General features: G+C 39.1%; 1 protein-coding gene across 1 annotated transcript; it reads right to left on the bottom strand.

Moving 5' to 3' along the window:
- Nucleotides 1-565: 565 nt before the first annotated feature.
- On the bottom strand, nucleotides 566-5,437 carry LOC135223193 (uncharacterized). Its single transcript, XM_064261697.1, has 3 exons — nucleotides 4,579-5,437; nucleotides 2,429-2,756; nucleotides 566-708 (listed from the first exon to the last, which is right to left on the bottom strand). The coding sequence occupies exons 1-3, from the start codon at nucleotides 4,624-4,626 to the stop codon at nucleotides 566-568; spliced, it is 519 nt and encodes a 172-aa protein (XP_064117767.1). The 5' UTR covers nucleotides 4,627-5,437.
- Between the last annotated feature and the right edge of the window lie 371 nt (nucleotides 5,438-5,808).

Raw genomic sequence — 5,808 nt, 5'->3', positions numbered from 1 at the left:
GCATTGGAAAATTACCCTTGAAGAAAGTATATAAATAAAAATGAATAGAAAGGCAGAGGTTCCTTTTATCGAGGTTGCTATGTATCACAGGCGGCAATAATAATAATCCGACTGCAGTTCACTGAGCGATGCACACTTGTTGCTGGGATATCCTCGCCTCTTTAACCAAACATTTGCTCCACTAAACGTCCTCGTAAAGTATCCAATAAGGGCTTGATAACCCTTTGTTTTCGCTCATTTTACCTCCAGACGAAGGAGGTCCCGCGCCTTGTCTTTCGATCGGCACGTCCTTCAAACGAGCCTGCCCCCAGGGATGGGGGGCGGGATTTCCGACACCCGAGCATTAAGCAATTACTACGGCAGCCCTCACGAACGAAAGCCTTCAAATCCGGCGGCCGTAGCCGGTTCCTAGAGGGAAATATTCGGGGGGAAACCGTTCCCGGTCCGAGGAGCGATTCGCTGAGAGAGCCAGGCGAAGCATTCTGGCGCGCATACCGTCATAAATTTGGCGGCAACGAGGTAGACCTGAAGTCTAGACCCGCGCAAAGAGACATGTTTATGAAGCCTACGTCATCCCTGTGGGGGTACTACTACTACTACTACTAGTGAGAGGAGGCGGCTGCCCCTCCTTGGCTGTGAAGGGCTTCCCCCACAATGGCAGAAGGAGAGCAGGAGAGATGGAAAACCAGTAGACGAAGGATGGATGCACTTTTTGGTGGTATTACGATGATTTAGGGAGTTGAAAGAAGTCCCGCGTGATATCCCACATCAGTTGGTAGGGGTGATTTACGAGCAGGAGAAAGAGGCTGGGATTTATATACGTAAGGGGGAATAGGTCACTACAAGTACTGGTGCTTCGGGGAAAAAAAAAGTCAAGAGAAACTTTATTTATTTATTTTTTCGAAACTATATGGATCATGCTGCCGATATGAAACATTTTCAATCTGCCAATCTGCCTAAGTATAGTCAATGTAAATGTATATTTTCTGTACGCAAATCCTTGCATTAGAACAAACTCACTTTCAGTAATCAATGAATTAATACGGATCATTTGTAAGATTTTATTTTATGCAGGCCATCGGTACTTTGAAGCAGAAGAATACTGTGTCCCACATCAGCGAGTGATGTTTCTGACGCTGAGCTACAGAAGTTCTTTCCTGAAATGCCTTAAAAAATACAGCATTACTATGACGTTAACGATGAAGTCCATTACATCGAAGGCCATTTTGATGAATCTCAAGACCTAGTAATACCTCAAATAACTATTGTCGTATTGTTTGCTTGCATAGTGTTCTTGCGTTGAATGGAACCAGTGGTTATTCAGCAACGGGACCAACGGCTTGACGTGACTTCCGAACCACGTCGAGAGTGAACTTCTATCACCAGAAATACACATCTCTAACCCCTCGGTGGAATGCCCGAGAATCGAACTCGCGGCCACCGAGGTGGCAGGCCAAGGCCATACCGATCACGCCACTTGGGCGCTCTATTGTCGTATTCATCCAGATATTAATATTTACACGTTGCAATACATGAAAAACTTTCTCCGTCAGACAACTCTTTCCCGTGGTCAAGTATTTCAAAACAGGTACAAACAGTGGTACCAGATAAAGTTGTTTCAAATAGTTTCTACTCTATTCACTAGGCAAAGAACGGCAGACAATGTTCGAAGGTGAAGTTAGCTGGCAACATACGAGACATTTACTTCAGAGTCTTTGCGTCGGCTCGAGAGGTAATTAGTTGTTTTCAGCTTCAAGTGCAGTAAGTCATTCACCATGGCTCCCAATAAATCCAAAAACAGAAAAAAGTCAATAGCATTGTGCAGTATGATTATTGCTTCCCGAAGATGTGAGGACAAGGGAATGGTGCAAGGAGTGGTTGCAACGAAGAAGGAAAAAGGGAAAAGGGAAGTCATGCTACCATTTTACAGGAACTTCGAGATGGTGCTTATGAATTCGACTTTAAGAACTATATGTGCGTATGGAACCAAACACCTTCTATGATTTATTGGGGATGATAGAACCTTTCATATCTAAGCAAGACACATGCATGAGGGAGAGCATTTCCCCAGAAGCACGTCTGGAGGCAACTATATCCCTTCAGTACAGAACCAGAATATCAAAACAGTCTGTCTGAAATCATTCCTGAAACTTGTCAGGCCATCTATGCTGTACTCAAGGATAAATACCTGAAGGTAAGCAGTGCTACATAGTCTGTAAAACTATTCATTCTATACACATACGACTATTCAAATTTGTTATGGAATATGGTCTCTACACATGGGATATAGAAAACTATTGTTATTGTTAACTAAACTTTATTTCAAATTACTTAGAAACAAACCATCAGAGCATACTAAACTAACAATATGAATACATGAATAATTATGCAGTGACTTTGGATGAAATAGATAGCTTTCCTAATTTACCTAGGATGAGGACCTCTGAAATTATCTTTTGTGCGCATATCTTATTGTCCTCATCCATTTTCCTTAAATCATTTGAGACAACTTGCCCGAAAGCACTCTCATCTTCTTCAATCTCGGATTGCGAGAGCTGTTTCAGATGGTTCAGGGCTTCATGGAGGACCTCGTGCCTCTCCTCCTTTAGCAAAGGTCTTTTCAATCCTCGAGGCGTTGTAGTAGATCGTGCATTACCACGAGATGAACTCGGTACAGCTGTACCAGTCATTTCAGTTTGAAAGGATGAGTCCCTATCATCAGGTTGCTGAGGTTGAAGCAAAGGGTCGTCGAATATCTGTGAATAGATAAATGACAACAAATACTGCATCATTTCTCAATAACTTATTTCATGTCACCTAGAAAGCATTATAAGAAATAGAGTGCACTGTAAAACTGCTATTATATATCTATGAAAAAAGTGTTTTTAGTTGGCCTCCTAATAAGTGGCGTAAACATCATTCATGGTGGGGCCAAGTGCAGTCATGGTGGTAAAAGTGAATGGCAACTCAAAGTTAAATAACTATGTAGAATGCAAAACCTTACTACAATTCACATAAGATAGGAAATAAAGAAAACGATACAAGGCTTTATTATTACCAAACAAATATTTTTTCTCATTTTCAATTGTATAGAAAGGATACTGTCCTGAAATTATAACCCCTATTTATGTGACACCATAGTATCTATCTATCTATCTATCTATCTATCTATCTATCTATCTATCTATACATTGTGTGTGTTGTATGCATATACCATATGCATATATTTTAAAGACTAACATATATTTACATTTATGCATTAATCCAGAAATAGAAATGGAAAATTATTATAACAATTATTGCTCTCCATTATTAATAGGATGCTAATTTATCAACAGACACCCCAAACATCAGAAGAGTGGAGGTGTGTTGCAGAAGATTTTCGCAAGATGTGGAACTTTCCAAACTGCATTGGAGCCCTCGACTGGAAGCATATTCTGATTAAGGGACCTTCCGGCAGTGGTTCTTTCTACTATAATTATAAGGGAACCTACAGCATCGTCTTAATGGCACTCTGTGATGCAAATTCAAACTTCCTATATGTTGACGTGGGCACTACTGGAAGAGTATCTGACGGGGGAGTGTGGAATAACTCTACTCTTTGCAAGCATATTGAAAATGGATCTACTGGTCTTCCAAATGATATCCCAACAGTTCAAAAATATTACCGTTTGTGATTGTAGCTGATGACGCGTACCCACTGAAGCGCCATATTATGAAACCTTTCTCTCATCGAGATCAAAATCTTCAACAGAGTATATTCTCTTATCGGTTGTCAAGAGCTCGAAACACCGTAGAAAATGCTTTTGGGAGACTTTCTAATAGGTTTCACGTCTTTTAAAAGACAAATTGACCTTGAACCTAAAAAGGTAGAGCAAATAGTTTTAGCCTGCACTACACTGCATAATTATCTTCACAAAGACCCTGTTACCCCTCATTGGTGTATTAATGACAAGGATAATCCTATGCTACCACTTAAGAGGCAAGAGCTAAATTCCACCATCGAAGGCACAGTAGTACGCAGTATGTACAAGAAAGATTTCAATGAAGAGGGTACTGTAATATGCCAATACAGAGGTATATCTGCCTGATGTAGAACAATAACTCAACATTGGAAATTTTTTTTTTTTTTTCCGTTTTGTTTTTAAACGTATATTAAGTACCTAATCACATCCGAGAAAATATGTATATTTTAGCAGACATATTTTAATATTTCTGAGGTGTTTGCAAAATTGAGATTCTCTTTAATAAAGATAAGATGGTCACGGTTTCTCGTTATTTCATGGAAGGGGAGGGAGGTTTATATATTCTCATGAGAGAAGAGAGAGAGAGAGATGAGGATAGGATCGGGGAGGGGATTGAGGAGATGAGAGAGAGAGAGAGAAATTTTTTGCTTGGTGACTAGCAGTACCCTATATAAAGGTACGAACTGTCTCTAAAAGCGTCCTCCATTATGGCTGGATAATTACATGATTAGGTAGAGAATTTAATGGCAGTTCTTTGATTATCATGAAATTGTAAAGATTATTATTCTTCTGCTCTGATTATATCAGATAGTAGATAAAATCAAGTACTTACCTCATGATCAGACACTTCTTCAGGCATATCGGAGACTTGGCTATCCATATTTGAAAAGCTTTTCTCATTGTCGCCATCAGCGAGGAAGAGAAGATTATTAAAACACCACAATTTAGGGGTATAAACATCTTTAGTACCAGCCTCCGATTTCTTTGACTTATCCAATTTGCGTAACACTCTCCTGTATTGACTTCGAATGGATTCTATTTTCTTCTTAGCTTCTAAACCAGTAACAGACAGGCCAGTTTTCTGAAGTGCTGCAGTTATTTTATCTATTGCCACAAGCTTATTTCTGACTGTATAGTTCAACCAATAGGACCTTTCTATCCCAACGGCAGCTTTCCTCAATAGCAGAATTAGAGCTCGCCATGTTGACAGCAGTGAAACCCGAGTAACGAATAGCTAAAGTGCATCCAGGTAAAAAATATAACTATTCAACTTGTGTCACGCAACGTCGTACCTCTGTCAGGCCGGACAGTGTCCGAAGTTCAGCAAGCAACTACGAACAGGGACAGTGGCCGTCACACACCTTTGGTGCTCGTTGCTGACGTCAGCGTTACTTTATGCTTCCCATCGTTATCTGGTAACAATTTGTGTTCGACAGACACTATTCGACCGTCTGGACGTATAGCCTTAGAATACAATTGCCCTCAAAGTGCTCAATAAAGCTCTGAATAGGATATAAAGTCCACAAAACATTGTGCCCTATGAGCATCACTATGGAACTTTGTTTAAAAAAATTTAAAGCTAACAGCGATTGGATTTTGACTGTACCCGTTTACTATTGCAGACTGAGAAGTACTCTTACACCATAAAATCAAACTGATGCTGCGCTGTCCATATTCAATAGCTCAACCAGAGATCCCTTTGTCCTTTTACAAAAAAAAAAAAAAAAAAAAACTTTCAAATTACGCCCAGATATTCACTTCTGCTCAAACAGAAAACTGGTAAGATATCTGGCAAGATACTCATTTAAGTGGTAAAACAGTGAAAAAAACTTTAGGTGGTAAAACACTTTATGAATGAAAATAAATCTGTTTTAGTTATTAGCTAAAAACTTTAAATTTTATTAGAAGTCTTATTTTTAAATAAAGTTACTTGTAGGTTGTAGGTTAACCAAAACTTAACTAGAATTAAATTTTTATTAACAAAATTTATATTACATTAAATAAAGGTAAAAATTAAAACTTTACACAACATCCAGGATTTAAAATTAAAAGCACCTTGGAT

The sequence above is a fragment of the Macrobrachium nipponense genome, chromosome 8 (genome assembly GCF_015104395.2).
Source record: "Macrobrachium nipponense isolate FS-2020 chromosome 8, ASM1510439v2, whole genome shotgun sequence".
Lineage (NCBI taxonomy): Eukaryota > Metazoa > Arthropoda > Malacostraca > Decapoda > Palaemonidae > Macrobrachium > Macrobrachium nipponense.
Note: the sequence above shows the minus strand (reverse complement) of the source record. Positions and strands in the feature narration are given on the sequence as shown.

Coding starts and splice junctions, on each gene's coding strand:
- LOC135223193 (XM_064261697.1), bottom strand. CDS start 4,626: ATGGATAGCCAAGTCTCCGATATGCCTGAAGAAGTGTCTGATCATGAG. Junction 2,757..4,578: donor AAGAAGTGTCTGATCATGAG/GTAAGTACTTGA, acceptor ATCTATTCACAG/ATATTCGACGACCCTTTGCT. Junction 709..2,428: donor TTCAGAGGTCCTCATCCTAG/GTAAATTAGGAA, acceptor ACCACCAAAAAG/TGCATCCATCCTTCGTCTAC.